Below are 17,957 nucleotides of genomic sequence, written 5' to 3'. Positions count from 1 at the left end.
TAACAGTTTATTTTTTTCCCATTCTCTCTATTGACTGAATGCATTTTGGTTTCTTCGTAGGTTCTGGGGTTGCAAAAAATGTCCCAATGTCTTGGGAATAGTTCAGATCAAGCACAAAGCGCAGTGTGATCTGTGGTATACACTTAGAATCCACAAGGTGTCAGTCACACCATATTGTGGACCAGGTCAGTCGGGGCATTTGACACAAGGGGAATGACTTAATGCAGAAAAGTTAACCTCAGGTTAGTAAGGATACCCCGATCTACCAGCAACTTCTTCTGTCTATGTCAACGGGGTCTCCTCATTAATGCTTAACCCAAGGCCTTTTCATTCATTCAACGTTCATCACAGTCTTGTGGTTTCCTTCCAGACTTGGTGGTGGTGGGCACTTTTGTACTATCTATCTATTCTTACGTTGCCCACTCTGTCGCTTCTCGCAGTGTGCACTAAATCCTGCGTCTGCCCTCTCCTGTTTCCTTGTTCCGTCTCTCCGGTCTTGACGTTCATCCTGCAGAGCTCAGCAGTGCTCCTATGTAATTACAGCCCAATGGTCGCTGAGCAGAACATTTTTCTGCCCTGATGCAACACAGTGTGTCTGGATTCTGTGAGGACCAGTGAATCCCTCACCGTGGCATCTCTATAGGCGACGCAGGAGCACATGTCCAACTGAGGCCGCCTGCTTGAAATGAGAGCGCTGCTTCAGTCTATCTGTAAAAGCTTTCGTCCAGCAAACAGGCGGGGTGATGGCTGCGTCGGCTAAATGGAAAGCTCGAAGAGAGGGTTTGTGTTTAGAGTCTGAGGACAGTGTGGTAAAATAAAAAGCAGGGCTTCGGTTTATATGGGGAGGCGAGTTAATGGCATCATCAATAAGCGTACATTATTAAAGCAACAGGTTGCCTCAAAGAAAATGTCCTTCCACCCAAGAGATGGTTCATTACACCCAACCGCACCTTAAGTGTTGGTAAGTTGGGTTTTCCCCCCCAGTGAAACAAGATAAAAACATTTTGATACAAAGTTGTTATGGCAAACATATTAGCAAACAGACAGAAACAGCAATTTCAGATTCCGGTTGCTCCAACCACAACAACAACTGGACACCAGACCAATCCCAGTGTGATATGCCCTACTCTCCTTTTAGTCCTGGGCTGGTCTACACAGACTGACTCTTCTCTGCTTATTGTTCCACTTTCTGTCTAACTTTTCTCGTCTGCTGGGGTATCGCACAGCTGTTTTTTCCGGAAAAAAACATCTGCTTGCTGCAACTGGCAGACCGGACAAACCACACACAAGACTTGTTTACCCCAACTCGCACGCCTGGTTTTCATCTCTGACCGTCGACAAGGACTCGACAACAAACGGAGTTCCGGTGGTGAACGACCCCCCCCGATTAAAAAAAAAGATGTCCGTCTATTTCCTCACCACTTGTCTTCCCTCTGTTCATTCACTGGTATATCGCCCTGGGGGCGAGACGCAAGTGTTTGTCATTGGTTGCAAATAATAAAATAATTATTAAATATTTGAAGATTTAAGACGGGTCTTTGATCCTCATGCCCCAATATTCAGCGGTCAACAGTCGTAATGTGCGTCGGGACTCGACCGCATCTTATAGGGACGTGTCGGGATAGCAAAACCTAGATGTGTGAGAGCACCACGCTGCCCGTCGACCCATCCTCATCGAGGTCAATGCCTCACCTCAACCGTCTCACGGGAGTTTCATTACCAACTACAAACGGCCATCTAATGCAACCCCAACACAGATGAATTTACTTTGCTACTTCCACTTCAAATGCACAAATTCAACAGGCGAGGCTGCCCAGTGCGGCTCTGACGCAGGGCTCTGGACCAGGAATGAACCGGCCCTGTGGAATGCCATATTTGGCTGCGATCCTTCCTGTAAATCTAATATGGAACGGCTGGGCAGCCCCGAGACCAGAGGTGAAGAGAAAAGATGACTCGAGACCATGTTCTTCTCCTTTTGTTTATTCCACAGAACCGCTGGTGACAGCGCAGCAGACCACCTGCGTCTCAGCGCTGACGGCCTCCCCGAGCAGCCGGTCAGCTGTGCGGGACCGCTCTCACGCTGACAATTGGTGCAGTAAAAACAATATGTTTTTCGCTACGTGAGCAATCCTCCCCCTCGGTGCAACCACATGGGCCTTTGTGTCCAGCCCTGTTAGCGACTCAGCCCACGAGCTCCGCTTTCAAAGGCAACGTCTGATGTGGCCTTTCTGATCTCTGCATGTCTTACTGACTCTCCACTGACTTTGAGTTTTTCTTTCTCTGTCTGAATATCCTATTAACCAGTGCCTATCCCTCAACCCCCCACACACGCGCATACTTGCATCTCGTATAGTTCCCTGTGTTCTTTGACTGAAGCTAGTCTGGAGTCTGGAAGACGCACGTGAGGAGAGTTTGGAGAGACGATGAAAGCCAGCGATATCTGGACAGTCGGTCTTGAAGTTCCACACTTCCCTTGACGCATACACACCCTTCCCCCTCCTCTTTCAGTCCTCCCCTCTTCCCCGTCTTCATAATGACATGTATGAGCTTATGGAAACCAGATGGGACTTGTTGCGCTGGAAGAGGCGAGAGAGAGAGAGAGTGAGAGAGAATAAAAACATGCATGAGGTTGGATGTGACTTCATGAGCTGACTACAGGAGATCTCGAGAAGGGTCTCGCTGCTTCTCTCTTGTGGTCTTCAGAGTTCAGACAGTGACTGTGTGTATATTTAGTTTGCAGATGAAATGTGCCCACAATCCTGACTAGGGCCCCTGAGCGAAGCAGGGGGCGGGGGGTTTCCTCGTGGATATGGCTGCTGGGTCAGGTTGAGGGTAACCTGAATCAGCATCTCTTATGATGGAGGTGTTTTTCTGCAGGGCTTGGGGAAACCACGGCATACCCTGAAGAAGAAGAAAATGCAACCTAAAGGAGATGTAATGTTGATTGTTCAACTTCCTTGCACCTGTATTTTTTCGTCGCCCACACACTGCCTCCCTGTGACATTTTTCTAGCGGCCGCTCCTGCGGCACCACGCCCGATCCTGAGAGCAGACATTGTGCTCTGTGGAACAAAAGGCATGCATGTAGCTTCACGAGCGATCATCAACCCAAAACGTTGAACATATCGGATGAAAATGGAAAATTGGGCTCTGGGGCACACACACACCAAACAAGTTGAGCTAATGGGGAAAGTTATTTTCCATGCACAGCCCCACATGCAGCTAAATGGAATAATAAGATGCAGACACAACGGAAAAAGTATTAGATATTGATCCCACTCTATTACTGACAGTGTACACCACTAATAAACCGTGTGTTGTCTTTGTGTGTGAAAGAGAGAGAAAGAGATTACAGCAGCTACACAAAAGCTGCAATCTCTTGCACCCTTCCAGAGGGTGGAATACTTTGTTTAAAGTTCAACATTGTGTTTCTATCTTGTAAAACAGCGAGTGCACTCGAATAGAAGGGCAAAACTCCACGAAGACGTGGTCCACTTTTTCACGACGTTCTGACACGGTGTGATGATTAACTTTAAAGATGGCCGTTCACGCCTCTGGCGTTGTGCTTGCTGGTTCACTGGGGCGCTCGAATGGAAACAGAGATTGTGCATATCTCAGCGGTGCATGATATCCTGTGAAGACCTCTTATTTTCAGATCAAATCAGCTTTTCAGGGTATGACTAAAAATAAAATTGGTATGTGACAGGATGACATCTCTTTGGTGATGTTTTTTAAGTTTGCCATTGTTTCGAATATTCATATATGTGCTCTCCATTATCAGCCACTGACATTTACCAAGCAGTCACTCAAATTGCATTACAAGAGTTGTTAAATCCATAATTGTGACCATTTAAAATGAAAAATACAAATACGCAAAGCCAAATGTTCATGTGTGTGACAAAGAGAAACCCCCTGTCCCGGTTTGTTGTATTAGTGTGCGGTGCAGGATGTGGCGGAGCTTTAACTGATGCAAATGAAAACCATGTGTAACCTATATAGCAACTCACCAGTTTGCTTCAGAAATGCGTCTTTCCACCGTCTTATGTCTCTGTTGCCGGGCAGAGTGCAACACTAACCGTTCCCTGGTAATCATTTAGGCTCCTAACAGGGAGAAAGAAAAGAAAAGAAAATTCTCTCTGAGGTCGGGCCTTGCAATTACATCATGACATTCGGTGTTGGCTATTATGAGACACAATAGCCAAGAGCAGGACTTCCCCTATTTGGAAGTTTCCACTCATCGGCCTGCAGGACGCTCACATGCCAACCGAAACAGGCCCCGAGAGCGTCCAGCGGCGAGAGAGAAACATAAAAAAGAGGGCCTGTTAATGACGTCTGCTGAGTAGGGGGCTCGATGGGAGAAGGACGGCATTGTTGACATGAGTGCAGTCTGTGATTGTGACTGCCGCTTTTGTGTAAAAGTGGATTAGGGATAGAAATGAAACTTTTGTATTCCTTTATCTGGGGTGAAATGTGAGAGCCGGAGGAGTGGAGGTGGCTGGAAGAGGCCTGTGCTCCTTTGTCAGGCTTTGTGAAAAAGGAGTGAGTCATTTCGCAGACTGTGAAGAAAAAGCTCTCCAGTTACACAGCGAGGGGAGCGAGGGGAGCGCTGTGGGGACGGATTATGCTGAGGCCGATCTTTTCCTCGCTCCGCAGAATCAGCTGAGGGGAAAAAACGGAAAACATCAGAAGCCGTGACCTCGCAGCCTGACGTCTGTCCCGTGTGCCTTAAAGCGGTAAACCCAGGAAGAAAACGCCCCCCAAAAAACACACACAATCCTTCTTTACGTATACTTTATTGTGACCATGATGAAGTAAAAAACAAAAAAGCCAATTAAACACACCCAAACCAACCCCCATCCCGCGTCCCGCTGTGTGTCTGGCCGGCATGATGCAGTTGGAATTCCAGATGTTGCTCATGGAATTCTGCTCCATCTCTGGCATCCAAATGTGACTTAACCCTCCTCACTCCTCCTTCATCTCCCCCTCCCTCCTATCCCTTCCACAAAAAAAGCCTCGTGACTTCTCTCTCTCTCAAGACAACTGCAGCAAAGTGGAGACAAATGGGCGCCCGAACCCTTTGGGGCACAATAGGAAAATACCTCATCATTTTCATTGCATAAAGCCCCATCGCTGCAATCATGTACCATATCCCAGAGGCGATGACTCCCACCCACTCGCTCTCTTGCAGTCAGTCATCTTTGCAGTGGGTCTAATGGCTGTTCAGCAGTTGTTCATTAGTGGGATCATTAAGGAGTGGGGAGACGCCTGAGTTTGCTGTTTGAGCTTTTATTGGCTCGTGGCGGATGGGAGTGTACATACACGCAGTGCACATTGCACAAATAAAGGCATTTATAGCGGTGCAAGAACATGCATGAGAGCACGCTTGTATTGCTATACTTGCGGGGACCTGCGTTGACCACATTCGTCAGAGGATATTAAAACTCGCCACATGCTTATCAAACCCGAGATCCAAAGAACTTGTGCTCCACTTCCCTCATCCACCTTCTCTTGTGAAGAGGCTTTGGTCCTCATAAGTATGGACAAGAACACACACACACACACACACACACACACCCTGTCTCTCTAACCGGATAGCTGAGATATGTTTTCCTGCTGTGCAGCAACGACTTTACACAATCCTCTTCATCCCTGTTTCTACTTAAGCTTTGGATCCAGTCCGCGCTTTCCGACCCAGATTCCGGCCTGCCAGTTTCCGAGCCCCAGTAAAAGAAGAGCGATGCAGTCGGGGGAGCAAGAAACCTGGAGGTCCAGGAGGACATGGTGAGCACCAGACGGGGCGAGATCAATATGAGAGCATGAGAGGACAGGTCGAAGCTGGAAATCTGGCCGCATTAAGGGGGTGAGTGACTCCAGTTCTGCTCATGGCGGTTCACAGAAAGAAGAATGAAATATCAAGGGAATGGTTAACTTAGTGGAATCAAATCACAGAAAACCTTTTGAAGTTACTTTATTGTGTAAGAAAAGCTTTAAAAAGCATAAGTGATTAAAGACACGCACACACACACACGCACACACACACACACACACACACCCATTGAAAACACTGGATTGTTATCAGCGTCAGTATCACTAGTATCATTATCATTGTTGTTAAGCTACTTATAACCCCTGACTATATTGTAGCACCATGATTTTAAAACTAAAAAAACAAGTACAATGACAAAAAATTAGTCATTTTCAGTTCTTCAATTTATTTCATTTGAGATCGATTCAAGGTAAAAAAAAGAAAAGAAAAAACAATCAAGTTTCAAGAATACATAACCCCCTTCCCCATTCACTGTCCCCACACATTTATAAAATTAAGGCCACTTTAAAAACTGCATGTCACTGTCCAGCAGGACGTTTTAATGACAATGTACAAAACAAAAACACATTCTTTACACGTAGGACAACAAGAATACTATTAGTCATAATAATAATGACAGCATCATTTATAATAATAATCAGCACTAAAGACATCGATATGAAAAAAAAAAGTTTTTGCTTTACTCTGATATCTCATGCTTCAAAAAGACTTAAGCTAATGTTTTGTTCTCCTTTTCATGGTCCGTACTGGCTCCGACGTGGTACTCTACTGGAAGACTAAAGCACGGCGACAATGCCGCTGTGCTTTCCAAACGTGTTGCTCGGGGAAGAAGACGGCGCAAACCATCAAAACGCGCTCCTCACTCGCTCGGAAAAAGAACATGCGAGAACGTGTGTCGCGGAGATGCAGGTTTGAAGCGGAAATTCACACGGACACAAACACTGACCACTGACAGGAAGTGGAAATAAGACTTCGAGAAAAAAAAAAAAGGCTAAAACAAACAGCAATGAGCTGGCGTCAGTAACCGCGAGGAGAGAGGCAGAGATGGAAGGGAGGGGGAGAGAAACAAAAATGGAAGGATGGAGTGGTTGAGCGATGGAGCAAAAGAAATCTGGCAGTGGTACGGACATTTAAAATGCAACTCTGGTGCTTTTCCTCCTGCTCTTTCTCCAGTTTTTCTACTTGTACTTGTTTTTGTATCTCTTCTGCTCTCATTATCTGTGTTTAAGAATTCCTTCCATGTTCTCTTTCTGTCCCTGTCTTCTCCTCCTCTCCTCCTCCTCCTCCGTCTACACCTTGTCAAGTAAAGATCGTTGGCAGTAGAGGAGTCGGCGGGGCGTACCGTAGCGACGGAAAAACACCAAGGCAGCCAGAGTCGCAATCACACACACTAACAGGAAGAGCGGCACCACCACTGCGGCTGCTCCGCTGCCGCCCCCGAGCCCTTCCTCCTCGTCCACTTCAATAATGATCACCTCCGTTTCTTTCTCCTTCTCCGTGTCCGTCTCCCTCTCTCTCTCCCTCTCCCTGTCTCTGGTTCTGTCCTTATCCTCGCGCTCCTTGTCCTTCTCCCTCTCCTTGTCCTTGTCGTGTCCTCCGCCTCCGCCGCCTTTCCCTCCGTCCGTCTTGGAGTCTTCGTTGGGGCAGCCCATCCAGTCCCGGAGGGCAGATTTGGGGTATCCCGGCTCCACGCGCATCATCTGGTTGTTGAACTTCCAGTACTTGTTGGCTTTGTAGAAGTAGGTGTACACTGGAGGGGGCGGGGGGGTTGAAGAAAGAAATGTGAAAAGAAACCTCCCGAAAGGCGACATCTACAAGTATCGGTTCACACGACGATGTGAGAAAAGAGAGTCGAGGTAATATCATACCTTGATCCTTGCTCATGAAGGCGGCCTTGATGTTGTCTGGCACTCCTTGCCACACACTGATAGCTTTTGGGTAGCCGCTGTCGACGCTTCGTGAACCTTCGTTGAAACGGTAATATCTGAAGCGGGAATGAGAGATGAAAGGTCAAGAGAGCAACGGTGAGCAGCTATGGTGAGTTCATGTCTCATTCATAGACATGGACGACTCAAGTCTTGACTTCCACTTGCACTGAAGAACTTGAGACTTCAGAGCAGACTTGTGAAGGAATTCAAGAGACTCGACTTTTCTTTAGCCAAAAGGTTTTTGAGACTTAGATTCCTTTCAGGAACGTGAAAATGTGCTTTAGTGATTCTGCTGAACGAAACCATCAAGCAGGTTTTTAAATTATTGTTTTTTAAATAACAGCATACACTTGTCATAACTCTGTTTATTTGGGAGTCTGTTTGCAGTGTAATCACTGACCACCGTGCTCTTCAAAAACAAGGAGTACAGTGTAAACATGGTGGGGCTCAGCAAGCTTTAAAGTTCCTCTCGGTTTATTTCAATGTTTAAATGAAATGCAGGTTTGTAATTCAGGATAAGTGACTGACCTCAGGTATTTGACCTTATATGGTCAATATTCAAACATATCATTTGGTAGTGTTGACACAAACGGATGCTCTTTTGAGTCAGTAGTTTACAAACTTCAGTACAGTTTCATTGCGGGATATGACGCACACACACACACACACACACACCCACACACACCCACACACACACACCCACACACACACACCCACACAAACACACACACACTCAGGAGAAGATGACTAACTTGTTGCCTCTGAAGTAATATGTCTGTCCAGTGGGGGTGTAGTAGAGAGCAGCGTCTATTCGATCTTTGGGAAGCCCAGTGCCCATTTCCTTCAGAGTTTGCGGGTAACTAGCATCCAGGATTGATTCAGTGAACACCCAGTACTTGTCCCCTGGAGAGACAGAGCGAGAGGCAAGTTACACACATGAGATAACTGCAAGACCTTGACTGCTTTATGATGACGTCCTTTAAATGTTATGTTACTATTGTGAAGCCAGACTTGCCTTTAAAGAAAACAAATTTCCCATCTTCCCTTTCGAACGCGGAATTGACATGGGTGGGCAGTCCCCTCCAAAAGTGACCATTCGGCATGGGATAACCATCCAGAACCTGGTTGTTACGGACCCTCCAGAACCATTTATCCTGAAAGGGAAAAGAGATTTAATGAACAGCCGGCTCGTGAAACGGTCATAACACAAGTCCGTCCAGGTTGTGAGAGTTCACCTTGAACACAAACATTTCCCCTCTGAGGATGGCGATGGTGTCGAAATGCCCGTCACAGATGTTGGGGCCGTAGTGAGGCTTGTCTGGTGGGTATGTGGGGTCTGGGTTGTTGTCCGGCATGCGGGGTGAAACATCAGGGACATGAGGGCCTGATCCAGAACCTGTGTGAAAAGGGTTTCAGTAAACCTGACGACAACGTTTACGCTTCTACTGCTGGTACTGTTGGATCCAGTAAAGCTTAATGATCCACCTTTGAGGAAATAGCTATTAGTAGCACGCAACAGAGAGTTATAAAAGTACCAAACAAAACATTTAACAAAGATAGAAAGGGTCTTATCGATCATTGGAAGGACACAATGTTTTATATCGTTCTGTCTTCAGATTTCTGGTTTTGTATCGTAAAGATCGTGACGTTGAGTGTCAGCCAACGCACCATAAAGTTGCTGTATGCCTCTGCGATCGTCGTCAGGAAGCTGGAAGTTCTCGGTGTCCATCCACTGGTAGAAGGGAGCCATGATGGCCGACGGGTCGTTGGAGTGCTCCAGACCCAGAGCATGGCCCAGTTCATGGACCGCAACCAGGAACAAATCATTACCTGAAACAGTGTCAACACCAAAACACTATTTAAGGCGTTTTCCCTCTCATGCTAATAAGACATCATCTACTGAAGAAGAAGATGAAGAAAAAGAAGAAGAACAACAAGAAGAACAAGAACAAGAAGAACAAGAACAAGAAGAAGGAGTACATGTTGCAGTTTCCTCTTTTTTAAGTGACTCAAACGCACACAAGTACTTATCACTTCAGTGAATCAAAGATGAACTCATCTGCAGATCATAAGAAGGTGTGTCACTCAGACAGCTGACAGTGCAACGCTCCAGAAATAAACACTTCTTCGTTTCTGCAGCTTCGACAGAGTACAGGGGATTAACTCCCTTAAATGTACTGGAACAAGACGGGACATGTTGCTGCTTGTGTTTTTCTCACAACAGCAGAATTCACAGTCCTGCTGACTCCCGGTGTACAGAGGACTTCCCAACATTGTGCCATCATCAGTTTTACGGCAATCACCATTAAAAAAAAAGTCCCCGCTCATTTATCAAAACGTCAGTTTCAACACGGATTCAAAGGAGCCTCACCAAACAGATTCTTGCTCCCAACAGTCCACGGCTCAGCCGCGTCAAAGTGGGTGTCCCCACCGATGCCATGACTGGGGAAATAGGCATGCGCTAGGAAGCCCCCCTCTCCATCGAATGGGCTGCTGTCACCGTGGAAACCCTCGGCGAAGAAGAGCATAATGTCGGCAAACTCCTCCACCTTGTCCCGGATGTAACTGTAGGGGATTTCCCGGAAACGAAGCGGGGTGACGCCCTCCCACACCTTGAAGGCCTTCCTGATGGCTTCGTTGCTCTCGTACTCACCCACCTTAGGGGTGTAGTTCTGTATACTGCAGAGTGAGAAAGGCGAGACATGACATTATTTTCCCTTTCTAGAAAAGAAGGTCCCCTCATCGGTTTGGGTTTTCTCATGTTGGTTCATTGGGTACAAAGATAAGATGCAGCAAAGAGTTCTATCGTGCCGTTGGAGACACTTTTACTTACGAGAAAGTGATCTCGGTCTTGTCCCACTTCAGGCCCTGGATGGCGTATCTCTTCCTCCTCAGGTTGCTCTTCAGCTCGGCACCAAACTTATCAGGAACGCCACAGCGCGGTCGCTGCATGGCCCTGCCGAAGACCAGACACAGTCCACTCAAAACACCACAGGAGATAGTGTACGTTTGAGAAAAAAAAGGCCACACTTTTTCTGCATGCGGAGTACAGCTGTTTGAGGTCGCTCACTCAATGGTGTTGGTGTCAAAGGTGCCGGTGACGGTGAGGCCGTAGAATCTCTGCATGGCACCGATGGCCGAGGAGACGGATTGAGGGGAGCGCAGGGCGTGGGTCCTCATGTCCCCCGGGGGCAGGTAACCGTACTGCTGCAGCCATGACTGTGACGCAAAACAAAAGGAAAAAGAGGAGAGATCAGTATGAGCCGTGAAACATATTGCGAAATGAAACCGAGGAAACTCCAGTCTTATGACAGAGGGAGAAAAAAAAGACCTAATTAGAAACAGACCCATAAACAAGTCCCATCGCACCTGATTCTTGTTGTTTAACAAAGTTGAACGGTGTGGTCAGTGCTGGATGTTTTTATGCGACTGCAGCAACAACACATTCCTCATTGAAAAATAAGCTCTTGAGTAATGTCTTTCTGTGTTTTGATATCTGGATATTTGGACAGTCGGGGCAACATCGTTTCAAGCACCTGGCACGTCTCCATACAATGACGAAACGCAAAAGCTATTCAAGCATCAACATTCGTCTCTCCACTGAAGACCATGCTTAATCAGCACTACGGTCAGCATGTTAGAAAAAGGCCACGGTTCAGCTCCCATAAAAGAGTCAAACAAAGACAGTTCAGGTTTCAACAACAAAAAAACTGAGACTGAAACTGAATGAGGAAACCCCCTCAGAGAGTTAAAGATTAACTTCAGTTACTACATTGAAGTTATTCTGTAGCTACCAGTTTGTGTTTCAGTGCAGACTGCAACACGTACACCTGAACTCTCCCCTGTGTTAGTTTAGATTGAAGCCCTTCGAGTACACATGATGGTCAGTGAGCTCCCTGAGTCCCCGCTTAGCTTGACCTTACTTTCCCCTTGAGACTCATTTTGCTGTGGTGCCGGTCGGACATCTGTACCAGCGACTCGGCTCCGCACCTCTCCCACACATCGTATACACTCTCAAGCGAGAGCTGACAAATAACACTGAGGCTATTGTGAGCGCAGTGAAAACCCACACCACTTTGATATTTTGCTGTTCCCTTTGTGAGCTTGTCGTGAACTTCTAGGATGCGTTTGATTTTTTTTTTCCTGGCAGGCGAGGGCTCAAAGTGACTTAGTTCTGATTAAAAACCAAGGGCGTAGTGTGTGTTTAGGCAGTGAAGAAGATTGAAAAGAGAGAAGAGAGAAAGATAGGGAGTGTCCCCGGGTTAGACTCAGGCCTTGGGCAACCTCAACCGATGTCTCCAGTGGAGCAGCAACGTCAGTCAGTAATTTAACTGGGAATTTCTTCCTCTGCGCATCCAAACCTCAGAGTCAAACTCTTCCCCCCACGTCCATGTCCCTGTCTTCGCCTCGTCTCTCCACCCCTTCTCCTCTCCTCTCTCTCATCCCTCTCTTATGGAAAACCCAGAGGCTTCAGGGTAAATACTTATGAACAACCACACCCAGAGCCACTCAATTGTTGCTGTATGGGCATTTTCATTGCCATTCTGTTGATGGGGCAACAGCCGTGATCCCTGTTTATTTCCTGACTGCTAGAAAAATTCACAAAAAATGCAACAGAATTGCTAAGGAGCCCATTTAGATTTATATTGTCAAATGTAAAAAAATAGGTCTGTAGCTTATCATTAAATGACCCGTTTCAGGATGTTTCCCCTTATAATATACAGTACAAAGCAAAGTAGTGCGGACATAGATTATGTGAATATGTGTTCAGGTCTGTAGGTTTCTGTTTAAAACATGGCTATACGTTGGGCAGCAGTGAATGGCAGAATTTGTGAGGCCCTTTAGGGTCTAATCTCTCCCTCACTGTCTGTCCTTGGGAGACACGGAGGTCTTAGTGTTTAGACTTCACCCCTGAATGAGCTCTTTCTGGTTCTGACTCACCCACGGAGCTGCACTGGACACATAAAGACTCACTGTTTTCCACTGTTCCAGCACATCTACATAAGCAGCAAAGTCAAACACAAGCTTTAGCATCTCGTGTATTTTACTGTGATTATAAGGGAAAACAGTGCTCGAAACCTTATTCTACTCTTTCAGACATTCACTGTTTTTCTTTTCTACAAAATCAGTCAAAAGACTTCTGTTGAGTGACACTGAACACTTGTTTTAACTTTCGGGCTCCCACACCTCTTTCTCCGGTCCCAAAGGTGACTTGACAAAGTCTTATTCACTGTTGCTATTTTTGACCAGACTAATGAGCTGAGTAACGACAGCAGTAGCAGGAAGAGGGAATGGTCACTATTTACAGTGGCGTAGGAGATGACAACCCAAGCTAATACAGTCCTTTGATGTAGAGCAGTGGTTCTGAACCACACATACGCACACAGCCATGTCCAATGAATTCAAATATCCTGACAACCCATAATTTCCATTATTTATATATTTCGTTTAGCTAACAATTTCAACCATTACTTTGTGCAAACTATTTATATTACTGTATGTTCATAGTTTCATTACCTATTTTAACTAGTTTATCCATTACTTTAAGCAAACTACTTTACAGTTTACACATTACTTTACGCTAACTACTTTACAGTTTATACATTACTTTAAGCTAACTACTTAATAGTGTATTGTATAAACATAAAGTAGTTAGCTTAAAGTAGTTAGCCTTAAATTAATATGTAAACATTATACATTACTTTAAGCTAACTATTCAACAGTTTATCCATTATGTTAAGCTAACTACTTCACTGTTCATCCATTACTTTAAGCTAACTATTTCAACCATATATTACTTCTCTTATTATTGTATGTATTGTTTATCGATCACTTTTAGCTAACTGTTTGCTAGTTAAATAGTTTTCCAGCACTCTCAAAACCTGGTGTTCACGTACTACAGTGACAATACGATTTATTTTATTCAAATCACAATTTACATTTTTTTTTCTCCACAATTTTTCCACATGCACTCTGAGGTGAACGACTGTTCCCCCGACTGAGAATCACTGATGTAGAACACTTCAAGCTGCTGCATAAGCACACTTCAGTGTCAGAGTCACTCTTCTTGATCCTTTGATTTCTAACAAAGCACATGCATATAGACAAGCACAGAGCAAAGGTACTTCGAGGGCGCAGCTCGCTCGTATATGCAGCGATGTGAGTTTATTGTGTAATGTTAGACCCACAGGAATCAAACAACGGCTGCTCTGGATGTCAGCAGGCAGAGTGCACATTTTGCATCGGATGACAAGAAGGAGACGGAGGGATTGCGTTTCAGAAAAGAAAGGGAGTCAGTTGTTCCGTTTGGTGGGGGCCAATGGAAAGAAACTTTGGTCAACAGCAATAGGATTCCAACTGAGGGTATACAGCACACACGCAGGTCCTCATGACACATCCACTCAGTCTGTCCAGAGAGCTGCAGTTCTGTCCGACATGTGCTCCCACTCCACTTGCAACAGCTCGCTATTGCCTTGTGATTGTGAGCGTGTGTGTGTGTGTGTGGGAGGGAGTTTGTGTGTAGGTATATCCAGCGCAACGTGTTAAAATATGACTTCTTCATGCTGTTTGAACATTTGACCAAGGCTAATGCTTTTCCTTTAGGATAACGTGCAATGTTGCTGTCCCCTCTGGCCAGGAGGTCCTTGTCACACAAATAAAAAAGGTCTTGAATGTGTATGTGGGCATGTTTGTGTGTGTGTGTGTGTGTGTGTGTGTGTGTGTGTGTGTGTGTGTGTTAAATCCACCAGCTGCTGTCTATTAAAACAACCATTCTCCAGCCAACATCAATAAGACTTTGTGACCCAAGAGTGGAAAAACACTCATCTCTGCCAATGTCATTTGAGCAATAAGACAATCCCAAGAAAATCTCAAACTCAGGAAAATGCTTCCTTGCAATTTGGCTTTTGCTTGCTTTGTTTATGAACAGGAAATGAGGTAATGACTTAGCGTATTACTTTATTTCCTTTAACACCTCATATTTCCTCAGGAAGGTAACCCTCGGGCCACCCCGTGACAATCTTAAGGATGAGGCTTTGTCTAAAAACTATTCACCCTTCCTTCCTTCCTTCCTTCCTTCCTTCCTTCCTTCTGCTGAAAGACTAGTCAGACATCATAATGGCACTGGTTAAAAGTTACCAGTTAAAACCAATCTGAATTCTCTTAGGTCACAGGATGTGTATTACAGCTGTGATCTACATCCTGTCCAGTTCAACTGAATAATTGGTCCATTTTCCAACTGTCCCTTTCCCAGATTGCATCACTCACATCACCACAATGCCCTTCTTTCTAGTCACCAACAGTCTCCTCACTGTCTTCCCGGCTTTACTTTCATCATCTCGGCTCATGTACATTTATCTTCCTCTGTAGTGAATGACCTCAGCCTGTAGGCATTCCTGTGTGAGTGTGCAAAATAAAAAGATCTGTGCACATATGAGATTAGGTGTGTGTATGTGAGTGTGTGTGTGTGTGTGTGTGTGTGCGTGCGTGTGTGTGTGTGTATGCGTGTACCAGTGAGTCTCACACTCGGTTGCTGACACACCAAGGTGTTTTTTAGCGGCGAACAAAAACCCACTACCCACTTCCTGTCTCTACCACAGACCACAGGAAATGACCTCTTTATCCTCCCAAGCCCTGGCTGTTCATCAACCCCCTCCGGAACAAGACTCGACCACTCACTTAATTAGAATTATTGTTCATTTAAACACAACCTACTCAACCGGTTTGTGGAGGCAACGTATGTGATCAGTAAATATAGACACAGGAAGCAGCGATAGTCATAATAAAAAAACATCATAAAAACATAGGAGGTAAATCATTAAATGAACATAAACTTATTGAACCAACACACTTTCCAGGGCACTTCAGGCCAAGCCGGCCCCTGCACTTTGGTGCAATTTTCCACAGAAACTTGATAGCTTTTCTACTTCCTACTACCACGAAAATCACTTAAGCTCCGTTGTGAAGTAGCTGTTTTAAGGTCTATCTGCCTCACATGTTGAACTCATCCAATATATGTCTGCCAATGAGGCCTAGAAGTTGTTAAGCATTACTTGAGAGTCAGATTACAGTGTTGCGTCATTTTAACCGACTATCCATTGTTATCTTATCTCATAATTGTTACCATTTTAATCTCATTTCGATCACTTTATAAACAACTCGCACATCAATTCTTTGATTTATAGGGAAAAAGTACATTGTTGTATTTTTCTTAGTTGATCTAATTTGGGAAATATAGATGCATCTTGCTCCTGTGCTAAAAAAATGGTGGCGGTAGGCCAGCTCCTCTGCTAACATTTAAATCACAGAAGTTTGCAGGCTTTTAGGTCAACGGAGTTTCCTTCCACAGCCTCAGCTGGACTTTTAATTCCATAGGCAGGATACAATGACGAGAGAGACGTTAGACTCCACTGTATGGCCCACCATAAAAAGTATTGACTTATGCTACTGAGGGAAGCAGGTGTGTAGGAGTAACATAACAACTCACGTCCGGCTAAATAAATACATAACTTCCTGCTATTATACTGGCTGTGGGGTTGGATGACTGCTGATACGGCAGACATATCAGATCTGAGTGTACAGAACTGAACAGAGAAGAACAGGAAACTCTTCCCTGTTAAACCCACCTCCATCTTGTCTGCGAAGCAGTAACTTAGGACAGATGTCAACAATTACATCTCCCCATCCCTCTGAATATAACTGCACCCACAACTATCAATCCTCCCCCTCCCTCTGTCCCTGCCGAGGACCACAATACAAGCTCATGCATTTCTCCTCATTTGATTTTTTCTTTTGCGCTACCACTTTTGCTCTCTCAGCATTTCTGTGTTTTCACTAGCACTATCATCATCATGGGCTGCTTCCTCTCACTCAGGGTCAAAGCCATTCCCATATCTCTGCGGCAGCGACACGCAACTGTTGCAATATATGTCCACCAGGATGAAAACTTTTTACAAAGACAACAGGGTGGTCACAAATTACCATATTATATGCAGGCCTGTGAAATCAAAGTGGTTGTCAAATCAGGAAATTTTAGCAGGGAAATATCCTTAAATCCTACATATGAGGGGACAGCATATCTCTATATGCGTTTCCTTATCCAAGCTTTGTTTATCCGTCTGCTCTAAATGTATTTATTGAGTTTTAATAGTTAATGGCTATTTTGGATATATTTATCTGGCTTATTCATTTACTGCATTCATCCACATGCATTCCTCTCAAGATTTATTTATCAGGGTTAATTCCTTCGTTTTGACTGTAGATTTATTTATCAGGCTTAATTCCACAAGGCTGGGTGTATTTATCAAGTTTTATTCCTTGATTCTGAGTTTACTTATCTGATCTTATTCCTGGTTTATTTATCTGGCTTAATTTATGCATCTGTTTTTATTATTCCCCAATTCTGAATTCATCTAACTTTATTTCATGGTTCTGGGTTAGTTTTTCTGGCTTCATTATATACGTATATTATATATGCATTTATTTATCTGGCTTTATTCTTTAATTCTGGATGTATTTATCAAACTATATTGCTTTATTCTGCATGTATTTATCTGAAATTATTCCTCTATTATGAATGTATGCGCTCCTCTCTTTTTGGCCTGTCCATCACCTCTGGATTTATTGCTCACCTCTGGATTGACTTGTCGCTCCGTCGCTCCATGTGCGCTCAGCTCCCACACCACCGCCAGCAGCAGCAGTCGGACAAGCGATTTGAGCTGTGGTGCCATCACTCGACTCTCCAAAAAATAAAAAAACTATACAAAATAGACAGCTCTTCCTGTAACAGTTTTCGGAATCTTTACTTTGCTATTTGTCAAAACATTGTCTGTGAAAAGACGTATCCAATAAAACGAGGCGACCAAGATCGACTTGGCGCAAAGCGCAAAACGAGTTCCCAGAAGAAATGCGCCTCTGCAACTTATTACTTGAGTTACCTAAACCGCAAGAAGTATTTGTCCAGTGTGCATTCTGCTCGCGTTTTGGTTAATTTCAACCAAAACTATTAGGCGTCACTGGAAGCAGGAAGTCTGTCGGGGGCACTGGGGCTGCAGGCTGTGCGTAATTTATGTCCAAATTCAGTTTGCGTTTTGCTCCAGATGTTTCAGCCGACCTCGTTTTGATGAAGCGGTCCCGACTCTGCGCTGTCCTCTCTTCTCGATCCTCCAGTCGGCTTGTTTTGATCCCTTCTCCTCTTCCCCTCTC

General features: G+C 45.0%; 1 protein-coding gene across 1 annotated transcript; it reads right to left on the bottom strand.

Moving 5' to 3' along the window:
* Positions 1–6,191: 6,191 nt before the first annotated feature.
* Positions 6,192–17,957, bottom strand: mmp14b (matrix metallopeptidase 14b (membrane-inserted)). Its single transcript, XM_068571031.1, has 10 exons — positions 17,384–17,957; positions 10,825–10,973; positions 10,588–10,710; positions 10,126–10,433; positions 9,423–9,584; positions 8,990–9,150; positions 8,770–8,908; positions 8,507–8,657; positions 7,695–7,810; positions 6,192–7,576 (listed from the first exon to the last, which is right to left on the bottom strand). The coding sequence occupies exons 1-10, from the start codon at positions 17,480–17,482 to the stop codon at positions 7,116–7,118; spliced, it is 1,869 nt and encodes a 622-aa protein (XP_068427132.1). The 5' UTR covers positions 17,483–17,957; the 3' UTR covers positions 6,192–7,115.

This window comes from Clinocottus analis, unplaced genomic scaffold, assembly GCF_023055335.1.
Source record: "Clinocottus analis isolate CAN_PGR_092001 unplaced genomic scaffold, fCliAna1.0.p SCAF_11, whole genome shotgun sequence".
Lineage (NCBI taxonomy): Eukaryota > Metazoa > Chordata > Actinopteri > Perciformes > Cottidae > Clinocottus > Clinocottus analis.
The sequence above is the reverse complement of the archived record's forward strand: the minus strand, read 5'-3'. Positions and strand labels throughout refer to the sequence as shown.

Bases quoted from the DNA above. Each gene is read 5' to 3' on its own strand.
- mmp14b (XM_068571031.1), bottom strand. From the start codon at position 17,482: ATGGCACCACAGCTCAAATCGCTTGTCCGACTGCTGCTGCTGGCGGTG. The intron at 9,151-9,422 runs GTGCGTTGGCTG...CTTTTCACACAG, and splicing joins AGGCATACAGCAACTTTATG to GTTCTGGATCAGGCCCTCAT. The intron at 7,577-7,694 runs GTATGATATTAC...CGCCCCCTCCAG, and splicing joins CTTCATGAGCAAGGATCAAG to TGTACACCTACTTCTACAAA.